The 15,170-nt window shown below is 34.7% G+C and overlaps 1 protein-coding gene across 2 annotated transcripts; it reads left to right on the top strand.

Moving 5' to 3' along the window:
• The first annotated feature begins 271 nt into the window (after positions 1 to 271).
• On the top strand, positions 272 to 12,865 carry LOC142613183 (uncharacterized). 2 transcript variants are annotated; one of them, XM_075785407.1, is made up of 9 exons: positions 272 to 514; positions 622 to 2,912; positions 3,827 to 3,968; positions 4,110 to 4,192; positions 4,771 to 5,009; positions 5,972 to 6,058; positions 7,966 to 8,065; positions 10,364 to 10,577; positions 10,667 to 12,865. In XM_075785407.1, the coding sequence occupies exons 2-9, from the start codon at positions 789 to 791 to the stop codon at positions 12,283 to 12,285; spliced, it is 4,608 nt and encodes a 1,535-aa protein (XP_075641522.1). In that variant the 5' UTR covers positions 272 to 514; positions 622 to 788; the 3' UTR covers positions 12,286 to 12,865. The 2 variants fall into 2 exon arrangements, with proteins under 2 accessions (XP_075641522.1, XP_075641523.1); XM_075785408.1 differs by having other exon boundaries at positions 312 to 514; positions 628 to 2,912.
• Positions 12,866 to 15,170: the final 2,305 nt, after the last annotated feature.

Below are 15,170 nucleotides of genomic sequence, written 5' to 3'. Positions count from 1 at the left end.
AAAAAAAAAAAATCCTCACTTATGGGAGTAGTGAAATCAGCAGATCATTTACCATATTCCGTTACACTCTTTACAACATGAATTTGTTGTTTTTTTTGTTTTTTGGTAAACGAATTTGTTATTTTTGTTTATGTTATAAATAGTTAAATACGTAATAATTTTTGGATATACATTATGGAGGGAAATGAGAAAGCAAAGAGTCAAAAGGAGAAATTGATGAAATTGACAATCCCGCCCTTATTCATATACATACCACACTGCATAGATACACACATACATAAACAATAACTAAAAAAAAAAAAAAAAAAAAAAAAAACAGCTCCTTCCTATAAACCTTGAAAATCCCCAAACACCCTCTCCCTCTCTCTCTAAACCCATATTTCTCTCTCTCGCTCTCTATCTCTCTCTCTCTCTCTCTAAAATCTCAAGATTCCATAGACGCTATGTTCCTTCGACGACAAATGCATCGTACGACGTCGTTGCGTCGTAGGATTTCTCAGTTTCCGCTACATTGGTAAGCTCTGCCACCTACTCTGGTTTTTGATCTGGTTCGTTCCGTACCAAATAAATTTCATTTTTTATTTATATAATTTATTTTTTTGTTTGAATTATTTGTTTTAGTTTCAGGGTTTGATTAGCTATTCAGAGAAGCGCTTCAGAATGTTTTGATTGTTTGAATGTGTGTGGTTTGCTTGTTGATTGAATCAATGGGGTTTTTGTTTGGAACCAAGTGAAGCTATATATATATTTTTTTAACGAATTTGTTTGGGATTAGGGTTTTGTAAGAGATGAGGGAGGGTTTAAGATCTGGGAAGCAATTGGTGAATCAGGGGAAAGATAAGGTTTCTCCTAGGAAAATTGTTGACTTTAATGAAGTGAAAGTTAAGGTTTCTCCTAGGAAAACTGTTGAGAATGAAATGAAGGAGACGGGTTCTGGTTTGGATGGCGAGGGTGAGAGTGAGGAAAACCTGCATTTGGTTTCTGGAGATGTGGAGACTGAGAGGGAGTCAGTGGTGGTGGAAATTGAGGAAAGTAAAGTTGTGTTGGTGAAGGAAGAGTGTGTTGAGGATGGTGAGGTGAGTGAGAGGGAAGGTGTTAGGTTGGTTAAGAATGGGAGGAAACGGAGGAGGGCCATTGGTGGTGAAGAGAGTAAACTTGGTGGTGTTGTGAAGAAGAAAGTGAAGGAAGAAGAGGATTCGGATTGTAAAGTGCAGATTGGTGTTCGGGTTTTGAGGTCGAGGTCTGTGGGGAAAAGTCAAGGTGAGGAGGAAGGTGATAAGGGTGAGGCTGAAGGTGGTTTTGTTGGGAAAGGTGGACAGAGCGACGGGTGTGAGAAGGAAAAGGTTAAGATGGCAAAGGAAGAGAGTGATCAACCGGTTGTTGGGGTGAGGAAGAGGAAGTTGAAAAAGAAGCGTGGGAGACCCCCCATGGTGAAAAAAGATGAGGTTGATTTAAGGGTTGGTAGGATAAAGATGAATTTGAAACGTAAGCGTGGAAGACCACCAAAGGCAGAAAATGAAGAGGGTGATCAAGCAGTTCGTAGGTTGAGAAAGAAGTTGAAACGTGGGCGTGGGAGACCCCCAAAGTTGGAGGAAAGCAATGAGAGTATGAAGGATGAGCCTTGTAAGGAAGGGAGGGTGGGTGGGTCAAAGAAAGGTGAGAAGGGTATAAAGCTGAGAGATAGGTGGAAGAGGAATGCATCTACTGATAGCTCACGCTTGGAAAAGAGAATTATTGAGAAAGAATTGAATGCGAAGAGTTTTTCACCTTCCAAGAAGAATACACGTGCGAAAGATTTAGAGAATGAGGGCAAGGCTCCATTAGAGCCAAAATCAAACATGGTGAATGCATCTAGTACCAGGAAAACTATAAGAAAAGGAGGGAAAGCTAAACAAGATGATAGTATATCTACGGAAAAGCAGTTAGTAAGAGATAAAATAACAAAACTTCTTTTTAGTGCAGGCTGGACAGTTGAATATAGGCCTAGGAATACCAAAGAATACCTTGATGCGGTTTATGTTAGTCCAGATGGGAAGACTCACTGGTCAGTTACCTTGGCTTACAGAGTGCTTAAAGAGCGTTATGAAGCTGGTAATGGTGAATCTAAGACCTATAAGGCTGGTTTCATATTTACTCCTATACCGGATGAGGAATTCAGCATGCTAAAAAGGATAGTTTCTAAAACAAGGGCGGACAAAAACAAAAAGAAGAAGAAGCGCAAGGGTGGAAATAAGACTGGAGTTGTTGAAAAGAAAAGGCACAAGGAAAAACAAAATTCTGTCTTGAGTCCAGGGAGTAAGTCAATGAAGGGGAAAGGGAAATCTTTGCTTTGTGAGCAGGATTATTCAGATGGTACATCACAAGACGTAATGCAGGTATCAATCAGGGACCATAAGCGGCGAAAAACGCAAAATAAAAAGCGATGTGCTTTGTTGGTTCGCAACACTATGGAGGGGGTGGATTCGGATGTTAATGGCTATATACCGTATAATGGGAAACGTTCCGTGTTGTCCTGGATGATTGATTTGGGGACAGTACCACTGAATGGGAAGGTGCAGTACATGAATCAGAGAAGGAAAAGTGTCAAGTTTGAGGGTAGGATTACAAGAGATGGCATTCATTGCGACTGCTGTAGTGACATCATCCCAATTTCGAAATTTGAAGATCATGCTGGAAGCAAACTCTGTCAGCCATTTCAAAATATATATCTTGAGACAGGAAATTCCCTTTTGCAATGCCTGCTAGACTCATGGAATAAACAAAAGGAATCTGAACGTGAAGGGTTCCATTTCATAAATGTTGATGGTGAAGATCCAAATGATGATACGTGTGGTATCTGTGGAGATGGTGGGGACTTGATCTGTTGTGATGGTTGCCCATCAACATTCCATCAAAGCTGCTTAGATATTAAAGTATGTATACACACGGCTACTTGTTTTATTCTAATTGTATTTATACACAATCAAGCTGCTGTTGCATCAATATTTTATTCCCATGGCATATGTAATTAATTAAGGATTATGCTGATATAGCTAGCACCCTAAATGATCTATCTCTTAAAAATATATGGTGGCATACCTAGGTAGTGATGAGAAAAAAAAAGACCTCAAATTCTTGACAAATTGGTGCTATTTTTTTTAAAAAATAAATCTTTCCTCTTTGTTTTTGTTAGAATAATAGGTAAACAATTAAATTGACCATTTCCTAACAATTTAAGCTTTTGGGAAAAGTCGACATCTGATAGTTTATTATGGTATTAGAGCAGGTGGTTCTTAGTTCAAACTTAGTTTCCATACTTTTCTGGGGCCCACTTATTAAGGGGAAGTTTGGCGCACACATGAGAGGGAGTGTTAGAAAATAGTTAAATGATTATTCACTCTTTCTTGCTTAAGTTTTTGGGACAAGCAGTAGTTTATCAATTTTATTTCTACTTTTTGTGAAGAGAAAAGGTTGGGTGATGGGACTTTACAGTTTCTTCATGGTCTGACACAAATTGTGCGGTATGTCATATGCCTGGATTTGTGTTTAGGATTATAAAATGTGATGTTAGTATTCAGGTTTTATGGTCTTGTTTTGTTGTTATCAAACAGGGATTATAATAATTGCTGCAGGTAATTTAATCTAGATAGATATTGGGTGAAGCCTGTGATAGAAATGCTCCCTTAAAGTTGAATCACCAAAACTTGTTAAGTTGTTATTCATGATAAGCAGACAGACTTGGAATAGTATATTGTATCTGTCAATTTGAATATTTCTTGGGTTCTTTTACATGTAAATAGGTACAAACATATCAGATGACACATCAATTTTTTTCTTCTTCTTGCAGAAGTTTCCTTCAGGTGATTGGCACTGTGTATATTGTTCATGCAAATTTTGTGGGATGGTTGGCGGGAATATGCATCAAAGGGATGATGCTGATGATGTGGCCATATCTGCACTACTTACCTGTCGATTGTGTGAGGAAAAATGTATTGGTTCTATTTTCATCTTTTTTTATTATTTTTTTTGTTGTTGTTGTTGATAATTTTCAGGTTCTTATTCTTAGTGGATCTTCATGACCTAAATGAGCACCTTTGGCTGAAAACATTAACAGCTTTTCTCTTTTGCAGTCCACCAACCCTGCATTCAGGTGAAGGATGCTATAAATGTTGATTACAATAGTCCATCCTTCTGTGGGAAGAAATGTCAAGAGGTATGTATATATATTGATAAGAAGTTTTTAGAGTTATTACTTCAGTAACCTATTGCTGTTATTTAATAGCTTGGAAATTGTAATATCATCCTGGGTTTGCCTCTGCAGTTGCAGTTGTGCTTTATCTGTTTATGTCTGTATTATAGGTTTTTAGAAGTGAATTAGTAGAGGTGCCCCACCTAAAAGTATCATGATGACTTTTGTATTTTTCCTCCCCCGCCCCCCTTAAAAAACAAAGTTATATCTATGGATATTCCCAAGGCTTCCTTTGAAAGATATTGAAGGAACTTCCTGTGGGAGATGTTAGCTACATACAAATTCAAGGGCTGACAGTTTATAGGTGATGAATGAATGTGTTCTTAACCCTGGAAGTGCATGTGTAACAGTTTGGTTAGAGATCATATATTTGCAGTGGTAGCTATGTTTATATATCTCTTTCCCCCTCTAACTCTCTAAAGACGTATATATATTTTTTAAATTTCATTTTCTAATAAATTGTTTACTTTTGAGAAGATTTCTCAATCTAATTTAATTTTTTCTGTCATACCGAAATTAATCCAAATGTCTTGTTCTGCCAGTTATTTGATAGACTAAAGATGCTTCTTGGGGTCAAACATGAGCTGGAAGAAGGATTTTCATGGACTCTTATCCAACGATCAGATGTTGGGTCAGATATTTCTCCAAGTGAAATTCATTCGGAGGTTGAATGGAATTCTAAGCTAGCTGTTTCTTTTTTCATAATGGACGAGTGCTTTTTACCTGTTGTTGACCATAGAAGTGGAGTCAATCTGATCCAGAAAATTATCTACAATTGTGGGTGAGTACACTTGGCCTGTCTGTGTACTATGTTCTAAGCCATTTTTAACATGGATGACAGAGATTCACTTCAGTCATAATTTTCTTTATTTGGTTTGCAGAGTTGATTATGTTATTCAAATCACTTTAAACCCCTTGGCTTTGAAATAGATATGATCCAAGATTCCAATGTTTGCCAGTTTGCAACCATTAGAGAAAAAACATACAGAAATTATAGTCAAGAGTAAGAATTTACTTTCTGAGTGTCACTTGGGATTAGGAAGTTAGAAATTGCAATCTTTTTGATGGGCATTTGCTTAGAGTGATAAGATTTGAACCCCACGGTGTGCTTCATAGTGGTTGTAATTAACAGTTAATGCAACTTACATTGAGGCCTGCCCCAACACCTATTGTTCTCATGCATTTTGATCCTAGAGAGTCATAATTAAACTGGAATTCAGATTGGTACACAGGCTGGATTCTTGTATGCACTGCATATTAATACAAATAAAAGAACAGATAGAATGTTGAATTCCTTTTAACTTTCAGTCACTTAAAGAATAAAATGAACTATGATTCTTCTGTTACCATGTAATTAGATTTTAGTGTTAAGATAGTCATGCAGTTGCAGTTTTTGGCAGTTATCATGTGATGGATGAGTGAATTTTACCTATATATAAAAAAAGATGGATGAGTGAATTTGTTTCTTTCTACGATGTTCTAGTTTTCACATACACCTTTAAACAATGACTTCAAGTTTACCCTTCTTGCACATGTAAACTATGTTTTTCCTATTAACAATATTTTTTCTATGAGGATGTGCTAGTTGTCACATCCTTATATTTTGTTTTGATCAAACCTAGTCACGACTTGCCCTATGGTCAAGATATATCTTTGTTTTGCTTTTATGATAATTGGAAATTTGGAATTCAATAAAATATGCATGTTTGTCTTTTATTAAAATTTTACCTTTCCCTTTTTCAGGTCAAACTTCACTCGTCTGAATTATAGTGGTTTTTTCACTGCAATACTGGAGAGGGGTGACGAGATAATCTCTGCAGCATCCATTAGGTATATGTCTGCCTAAATGACTTCCTTGAATCTGTTTCTCTGTCACTGGTTATGAATTCTTAATTGTTGTGTTTATTCACATATAGAACTTGTTCAAGACAGGATCTGATGAAAAGAATGAAATTGAATGTGGGTTTTATTTTTGGTGGATATATTCTTACATGTTTAGATTTTGCATATCTGATGTATGTTTCTCTCTCTTCTTTCTTGTCACATACTTCAATACATTTCATTATAAATTGCAATTTATCAAAAAATTTAAGTGAAGGTTTGTATTGGTCAAAATAGTATTACGAGGGGATCAGAGGGGCAATTGTAGTATACTAGCTATATGCTTACTTATCCACCAAAAAGAAAAAGGCTACATGCTGACCCATCAAAAAAATTGTAGTATACTAGCTATATGCTCAACTGTCAACTCATGATCAATGTTAAAAGCTTATATGTGTGAGTATGTATGTTGTGTCATAATATTTTTAATAATTAACAACAGGGATCAATATCAACTGATTGCCAATTGTTTCATTCTCTACCCAAATTGGATCAGTTCTATATGCATCACATCATTTTGTCAGAACTTTCCTTTATTTGATCTCACACTGTTTCACATATCATGGCTCTGATACTCATGAATTCCACTAATATGTGGCCAAGAAAACGAAATGCTAGTAACTGTGGAAATAATTGATAGCCCTAATTAAATAATAATTACTTATCAAATCTTGACAACACTGGAAACCCTTATTACTAATAACAAGAACCAAACTTAGCACGTATTCACAAATTAAAATAAATTCAAGAAATTATTTATTTTCATAATAAATGAAAAAAATAAAAAAGAACAGAAAGTATCTGAATGTTTCTAATGAATAAAATAATTTTATTCAATGAAAAACAGATATGAAGAGAAATTCAGAACACCAACAAAACTACTTAGATAATCAAAGCCTAGAGAAGCAGTGACCGATGAAACTCAGGGAACATTCTCCTACTCTTTGTCAAACAAAGGACAACCAAAATAAAACAGTACCCAAGAAATTCTAATACCCCAACCCTTTTAAATCTTTCAATCCTTTCAAACAAGCATGCCACATCTCAAAAAATCCAATGAACTGCAGTTGGATTTTAAATGTTTCCCAATCAGTGTAGCAATGAGAGAATATCCTTTGCTTCCTTTCTATCTTAATTAGCCAAATCAAAGAACCAAATACTACCTCACAAATGGTACCAGTGACACCCAGCGGAAAAAAAAAAAGTGATACCAATGATTTATCTTTGATGATCTATAGCCCAATCAATATCCTGAGAAAATATATTTGAGAATTTGTGCTATCCATCATAGCCTTTTCATTTCTCCTGCTGGATTTCCTTATCTTTGACAACATTCAATGAGTGGGGTGGTGTTGATGAATAAAAATGGATCTCTTTTTTTTTTTTTTAGTGTCAATAATCATAAGGTTCTGAATTGTTTCAGTCCAATATATAATGTACCTTATCAGGTTTTCTGGAAGTTATTTTTGCTGCTTTAACTTGGTTGAGTACTCAATTTTGTGCTCTGGTTATCATTTGTTTGTTTGTTTGTGTATAGTAGTGATCAGGAATAGTTAGATTGTACTTTTTAGCATGAATGCTTATGAAACCCTTTTGTCGCTCTCCTTTTTCCTGCTTTGCTCTTAGACCTTGACTTGATGCCTTTTGTCCCCTTTCTTGGTGGAGGCTAAGTGGATAACTGATGCATTTTATTCATTCATGAGTTTCCTTCTTGAGTAATGTTGTCTATTGTGGGCAACCCCAAGTGAGGATTAGAATGACCATTTGGAGTGGAATAGTGGATAACCATGTGTGTTTGCACATTGTTACAAGATGCATATACTAACAATTATATAAAACACTACTTTGTCAAGCAGGATCCATGGAAACCAATTAGCAGAGATGCCATTCATCGGTACCCGCCATATGTATAGGCGTCAAGGGATGTGCCGTCGGCTTCTAAGTGCCATTGAATCTGTATGTTCAGAATTTAATGCTTTTATTATTGTTTTGTTTTGTTTTGTTTTTTTTGTTGGGAGTGTGTGTGTGCCTGCATGTACAGGTGCTCTAAATTCTGGTTAATTACAGACTCAGATTAATTTACTTTTTGTTTATTATTAAAGTTGACAGGAATATATTTTTTGAATTTGTGCATAATGCTTCTTAGAAATTCTTTATTTATGTGTTAGTATTCTTCATTCTGGGTAGACATTAATTTGTGGAGGCTATCTACTGGGTATTGCATTATTCTAGTTTGATCTTGATCTGTTTAAAGGTGAGCCCCCTACATGGTATAAGATTTAACCTAACAGGAAGTTAATTAGTAAACTTAGTGTTAAGTGTCAAGAAAATTAAGAAAAGTAGGAACTGGAGTTGAATGAGGAGGAACAAAAGGGTGCCAAAAGTGTTTGTTTTGATACTTCAGTTTATTTTAGTTTTGTTTTGGAAAATTGAACAAAATGCTTAATGATACTCTGGTGTCATTTTTACAACATCTAAATTCTCATTCTGCTGAAGCATAAACAGTAACATGCCTAGTTTCTCTCTTCCCAAATGCCTTAGAAGGGAGTTCAGAAATTGCTCTGTCGTCTCCATGTAGGATCTGACAACTTTTTCTACTTCATTTTATTTATGGAATCTAAGTTGACCTGAATGTTGGATTGTCTCATGTTTTGTGGAATGTTCTGTTATAGAAATGGTTCCCTAACTGTGAACTTTAGTTGTTTAATTTAACTCATCCTGAATATAGAAACCCTACATGGTAATGGGCATCAAGGGACGTTTATGCAAAGATCCTTCTGAGGAGCACCTAAAAATTTGTGTCCTTTGTTGTTTTTTCTTATTATTGTTATTATTTGATAAGGAAGCACAATTTATGCACTCAGATGGGATCAAATCCATGACTCCCCTTATTAAGGGAGGAATTGCCATTTATCCAAATATCATTGTCTTCTATCGCATTAGTTAAAATTAATAAAAATGGGAAATGTATTTTCCTGAACTCCTGATGTTTATGAAGTCATTTTGCTCCTGTTGGGCATCAGCCTTGTGCATTGAGCAATTACTTGATACACTTGAAGCATTTTGCAACTTTACCGAGACAGTGCTCTGAATGATTAGGCCTGTCGTAGTATCCACCATGATTGTAAGACCTTATATTTCACAGTTTGTAAAGTGTTTTAAGTTATAAGCCTTTTTCAATTATAATGCTTTTGCCATGTCATGTAACAGCGATACACCTCTAAATTGGAAGTCATTAATAAAAAAGTTGAAATCAGTGAGTAGTATTAGATGCCCCGATGTTATTTTTGCTCTTTTTCCACAATGTTTAGACAGAACATGGTACATTGGGCAATTGTATGATAGTCTAGATTATTTTGTAACTATTCTGATAATGCCCTTGATATTCAAATCATTTCCATTTTTCTCCATGGTTATCTGACCTCTCCGTTTATATTCAGTTTTCATCATACATTATGTGTTAAACAGTCTGGGTGCTTCTAACTTTTTTCGATATAAGAATATAAGTCAAAAGTAGAATCAAATGGCTAAAGAGAAAATGTTTGATCCAACCCATGCAAAAACTGGAAGTGGTTCTCATTTTAACCAAGTATAAGCTTTCCTAGCTGATAACAACCTGGATTAGAATGGAAATGTAGCTTTTTAGCCTGAACTTTTGTACAGCCAAGTTTTGATTGAACTATACACACTTTTGATTGAACTAATGTTTTCAATCTCATCAGGCATATGCATGAAAATGGGGGTGGAAAATGTGAGGAATCTGTATAAAACGATTAAGACCTTTCCAAACTTTTTCCAATGGCGTGAAATTTACATATTAAACTAAATTTTAAGACATTAACTTTAGATACTAACCACCATTTTGATGCCAAAGTTTTTTAAGTTTTAAACATATACTTTGGATTAAAATCAATGTCTTGAGGTAAGCTGATGAGACAATTGTTTCAAAAGTTGAAAATTTATTTATACCTTTCAACATTGTCGCTGTCATTGTTTTAGTGATGTGCTTGTCTCTTCTATTGTATTGGTTTCTCATGATTAATGGCCTTTTGGGCCATATGTTTCTGGCAGTGAACTTTGTGAACTTGAATCAAACATGTATTACTACCGTATTTGGAAGCGTGTCTGTGTAGAGTGATCTCTTGTTGGTGTTCATGCCTATTTTTGTATGGTCATTGTACCTATTCAGTTTACTAATTTTAAACTTTCTATTTCTATTTCTTTTTGTGTTACTTCTTGTGATCCTATTGTTAGGCTCTCTGCTCTCTGAATGTTGAGAAACTGGTCATACCTGCCATCTCCGAACGTAAAGATATGTGGACTTCAATATTTGGTTTCAAGCCCCTTGAATTATCAAGCAAGAAGAATATGAGGAACATGAATATGCTGGTGTTCCCTGGTATAGATATGTTGCAAAAACCACTATTGAAGTGTGAGTTTGCTGAAGACAACACAAATTCTGCACAAGGTACTGTAATTGGAAGATGCTCATGTGCCAATACAGAAATTCAAGTCTTTTATATTGATATATGTTATTATCTATGTTTGTTCTTGTAGGTTTGATGTCCACTCAGCTTGTGCCAGCACATAATTCTGATGTGAGATGTTCTGCTGGGTTTGATTTGAATGTTTCTAGTGAGGCTTGTGCATCTCATGCGAGCGATACAAATGATGAACCTGCTGTACTTGAATCTGCTTTGCAGCTTCCTGATGGCTCCCTGAATGATACATCTGACATAACAACTGAGACTATTGATTTACCCAAATGTGTTACTGATATGCATTGTCAAGCTCAATTGTGTGTGACCCAAAATAATCTGGAGGAGAGCAAAACTGTTGTGAAACAGCTGGATTCAGTTTGTGATGCTAGTGTACCAAATGAGGAGCTTAGGGAATATCAGATTGCTGCTTCTGGTTCCATCGTTATTACTTCTGATGAGAAGACAATGGAATTGGACTCCCAGTCAGACCATAACTGTATTTCTGAGGTGGAAAGCAAAACATTCATGGTATCTATTGGGTCTGAATCTACTGATTGTGGCAAACCATTTGCCAGTGCTTCTGGGGAGGATACTGAAAATGTTGATTGTGAACACAAAGTCAAAGCTGGTGATGAGGATTCTATATGCCACTCTGATGGATTGAAAGTGTCCGGTGAGAATGTTGTTTCCCATGATCTAGATGCTACAAGTCAGATGTCTATTGATGCAAGGGACACTCAGCATCATGGTTCTCAACAGTCGCAGGTCATGGGATGTGTTCTTGAGTTGGATGAAAGGGTGCTTGACACTCAAGAAGGAAAAAATAGCCATGCTGCTGCTCAGGATGTGTCTGGTTCTCAGATTACTAGCAATATCTCATGTGAGGTAGCTATACCAACTTACCCCTCAGTTAACCAAAAAGAACAAAATGTTGTGAATGGTTTTCCTGTTGACTGCAGCATTAGTCCTTCCTGCCAGGGCAATGGGCTGGATTCTAATGGGGCAGATGTCACTGCTACAGTTGAGGGTAGTTGTCATTTTTCATGTGAAGCTTCTATAAATCCCACCATGAAACGTAATTTCCCGGCTTGCACGAGTAATGGAGTTTGCATGTCCACAGAGGTCACAGTTGGTTCGTGTGAGGTTAATGTGGATGGCATCCATGAAGAGAAAGAAGCATCAAATGTGGCTCAGACTATTTCTGATTCTACTGATCAGGATGTAATTCTTGATAGGCCTGAGGTGAATAACAAATCTTTAAAGCAATTTGAATCCGGTTCACTGTTTGATCACATTGGAGTAACATGCATGCCCACAGAGGTCACAGTTGGTTCCTGTGAGGTTAATGTGGATGGCATCCATGAAGAGAAAGAAGCATCAAATGTGGCTCAGACTATTTCTGATTCTACTGATCAGGATGTAATTCTTGATAGGCCTGAGGTGAATAATAAATCTTTAAACCAATTTGAGTCTGGTTCACAGTTTGATCACATAGGAGTAACACAGTGCAATTCAAAATCTTCTGAGCAATCCGAGTCTGATTTGCAGAATGATCATGCAAGTGTCACACATTGCAGTTCTGAATCTATGTGCAACTTAAACAATGCTTCTGATGTGGCTCTTCACTGTGCCTCTAGTGGGGGTAATTCATGTGGAACCCCAGAGGTATTTGTTCTATCAAACCAGGCTAGTTGATTTCCTCTTGGTTCATATGAAGTAGAACACGGGATTGTGATGGCAGTTGTTAACAGAGGTGCCGGATGGCCTTGTTTAACCAATTTTGTAATTGATTATGATGTGGGCAGAGTTTTTGATGCTTCATTGCCATGGTGTTGCCAGCTTTTTTTGAGAAGGGGAAAGGGGGAGTGTATGGATAAGCCCTTGAAAAATGAAGATTCTATGAATAGGAGGTCATATGTAAAACATTCCCATGTAGGGGTTGTAGGGTTTTCAAAGCCAGGGTGCCCCTTGTCCCCCCAGCCCTCCTAGCTCAGCCACTGCTTCATCATGATCTGGTAGAGCTTAAGCTGATGATTACCAAGAGTTTGTCAATTCATTCATGCTCACCCCCAAAGTCCAGATATTTTGATTTTTTTTAATCCCTAAGAATTACGAGTACAGTGTTAAATAGCAATGTAAGATATTAGTCTAATGTAGGGTAGCAAAATGTCTATTAGATCCCTGTGAGGGTGCTGTATTTTGGGGCTCTCCCATGCTCATTGTAAATGGAACAGTTCATTGCTTAATCATGAATATAGGGTGTCTTTTTGGGCTACGTAGGTTACTTGCTTTGGTTGAATTATACCAACGGTTTCCTATGGAAAGAAGAAAAGAAAAGGGAAAAAAAAAAATCTACTTATGGTCCTATGGTATCTTCCAATATTTGTGTTATCATTTGATACGATTATGACCCTGTTACTGCTGGTTCCAGAAAAAAAAAAAAGAAAAAGAAAAGAAAGGAAAAGAAAAGAAAAGAAAAGAAAAGAGAATTGTGTTATCATGAGCTGTAGGATTTATCATCACATTTCATGTAAATATTATTATATTTGATCCTATCACATTTTATTGTAAATACAATTAAAATAAAAAATATTAGAAAATTATGTAGTTATTTCATTGTGATGTGAGCTACTAAAAAAATGGAGACAAAAGAAAAAAAAAAAAGGATTATTAAAAAAAAAGAGAAAAAATAAAAAATAAAAAATCTGTCTTTAGACCAAAAGAGAGAAAATTAATACTCTTATTTCAATATCTTAAATTTGGATTATTGTGTGGATTTCAATTGACTTAATTAATAAAAGTAGAGTACTTGCCAAATCAAAATTGCTCATATTTTCAATTATCGGTTTGAAAATCGGTACATTAGTGGCACTTTATAAATTGCTCATCCTTTCAATTGATTAGTTAGTATTGGATGTTTAAAAAAGCAAATGAAAAATTGTTTTTAATAATCTAGCAAGTCAAAACTGCTCATATTTTTATTCTGAAGTTCAAGTGTATTATGCCAAGAAAATTTGTTATTGCGTTTTCATTGATACTGCATTATTGAAAATTTAAGACAAACTATTAATTTGGCAAAATAGTCAAACATCATATGCATTAACCTTACTTTATAGTCAAACACCATATGCATTAACCTTACAAAATGATCTTAGTTTTGACTAATACTTAGCAAAAATATTGCGGTTATTTTATTTGGTGAGAAAAATTATTTAAGGGTCGACTATAAAATATTTAACCTCTCTCTCTCTCTCTCTCTGTATAATTTGAATGCTCTTTTGGTAATAGTAATTGATAGACATAATCACAAAATATTCAAAAAAATATTTATAGATTAATATTACCCAATATATGTCAGGCCTTATAACTAAATATAGTGGTTCTAAGGTTTAAATGTGACCTAGTAATGTTAAGTTGTCTCTTTTTAAGCAAAATAAAATAAATAAATAGATGAGTTTGGATTTATTAAATATATGTGGAACAAATTTGAGATTAGATGGCTAAAATTTAATAAAATTTGGAATAAGTTTGAGATCTATATATTTTTTAATAAATTTGGATTTAGAATAGGCGCTCTCAAATCAAATATATACTTTTTTTCTTCTAATTTTTAAATTAGTGGACTGAAATGGATCGAACTGAATCGAAATAGACCATAATGGATCATATAGACCGAAAGGATTGAAGTGACCCAAATTGGATCTCATAGACTGACATTGACTAGAGTGAATCGAATGGACAGAAATGCTACAACTTTAAAATATGAATAGACTAGTATTATGTCTGTACAATGAATGACTTAATAAAAGAATTATATATAATTTTTTAAAAATATATATATTTAGAATATATAATAAGATTTAATAACAAATAAAATAGAAAAAATATTTTAAAAATTATGACAAGTTTTCAAATTCTAAAAGCTTTTAGTAGTAAATGTGTGTTGCACAATTTTGGTCATAAACTTATAACATGAATAATTTTATTGAGGAACACTAACTAATGATTGAAGAAAAATGCTATACCCAGTTGGACTAAAGCATAACTTTTACTTGTTCAAATAATAATTAAGGTGAAATAGGGTGAGGAACAACAAATAATAATTATAACATACTGGCATAATAACATTTATATTTAATTATGATGTGTCAAATTGATTACAACATGTTTATGTTAATCAATGTAAATAAACATAAAATTAATATCAACATCTAACACCTTACCATTGAACGAATTATGATTAAAATTGACCTAATATTTTAACCTAAAAAAATCATCCCAAATTTACAAATTAAAAACCACCCAAATTTATAAACAAAAAAAAAATATAAAATTGAAGTAAAATTCACTACAACACACACATAAATATATACACACAAAGAAAATCTTAATTTAATAATTATAAACAATATAAATTTCTAAACATTAAAAAAAATATGAAATTAGAGTTAAAGTAAAGACACTCACATAAAAATTGAATTAACTTTGACAACAAGGGGAAGGCAGGCGAAGTCATGTAGATTTCACATCACCTTAAATATCCATTGTTTTTACATCACCCTTTTTATATTTAATTAATT

This window comes from Castanea sativa, chromosome 10 (genome assembly GCF_040712315.1).
Source record: "Castanea sativa cultivar Marrone di Chiusa Pesio chromosome 10, ASM4071231v1".
In the NCBI taxonomy this organism is placed as follows: domain Eukaryota; kingdom Viridiplantae; phylum Streptophyta; class Magnoliopsida; order Fagales; family Fagaceae; genus Castanea; species Castanea sativa.
Note: the sequence above shows the minus strand (reverse complement) of the source record. Positions and strands in the feature narration are given on the sequence as shown.

Coding starts and splice junctions, on each gene's coding strand:
- LOC142613183 (XM_075785407.1), top strand. CDS start 789: ATGAGGGAGGGTTTAAGATCTGGGAAGCAATTGGTGAATCAGGGGAAA. Junction 2,913..3,826: donor AAAGCTGCTTAGATATTAAA/GTATGTATACAC, acceptor TTCTTCTTGCAG/AAGTTTCCTTCAGGTGATTG. Junction 6,059..7,965: donor ATCTCTGCAGCATCCATTAG/GTATATGTCTGC, acceptor TTTGTCAAGCAG/GATCCATGGAAACCAATTAG.